Consider the following 657-nt stretch of genomic DNA (forward strand, 5'->3'; position numbering starts at 1 on the left):
ATGGTGCTGCAACGATTGCAGTATCCAACAGCTCCCCACAACGGCAAGTCCTTCAATGGTGGGATCGTTTGCCGGTCTATCTACTTTCTACTGGAAGTAACACTGTGATGAAGACTGTTGATAAGTTTGGTTTTATTTGTTTTGACACTTGGGTGAAGCTAATTTTATCGTGTGTATTAGGGCGACATGGTCCTGTCGGCCGCAGAATCACCATTCCCTGCCCCTCCGCGATGCGTGATTACCATCCTTGGAGAGGTGGGCTAGACCTCCACGACCAACTGCGACTGCAGCGCTCTTCGCTGCAGCTGTCTGTGCACTTTCGCAAATCCTACAAGACGATTTCCTGGGGCTCCTTGACATGGCAATGGTCAATGCCTCTAACTTATACCGCGAGGTGCTCAAGCGGAGAGAAACAGCACCAGCAGGTCATGCGGAATTTCGGGAAGTGCTACAGACTCAGCTACACCAGACGACTAATGATGACTTCGAAGAGGTATATACAACTTGTCGGGATGTCAACATGTTGTATATTCTACATGTGTGACTTGCGCCAACGCACGTTTCAACAGAGACTTCTGGTGCACACAAGCTGTCTGAATTTCCTGTGTGGGTTCAAGTGCGTGAGGGGGTCAGAAAGCGGCCCCAGCATCAGTGTAA

At 49.9% G+C, this 657-nt stretch overlaps 1 protein-coding gene across 1 annotated transcript; it reads left to right on the forward strand.

Moving 5' to 3' along the window:
- Positions 1–264, forward strand: PPTG_24359 (hypothetical protein; the record flags this gene model as incomplete). Its single annotated transcript, XM_008916607.1, has 2 exons — positions 1–96; positions 181–264. The coding sequence occupies 2 exons, from the start codon at positions 1–3 to the stop codon at positions 262–264; spliced, it is 180 nt and encodes a 59-aa protein (XP_008914855.1).
- Positions 265–657: the final 393 nt, after the last annotated feature.

Source organism: Phytophthora parasitica, assembly GCF_000247585.1.
Source record: "Phytophthora parasitica INRA-310 unplaced genomic scaffold supercont2.86, whole genome shotgun sequence".
In the NCBI taxonomy this organism is placed as follows: Eukaryota; Oomycota; class Peronosporomycetes; order Peronosporales; family Peronosporaceae; genus Phytophthora; species Phytophthora nicotianae.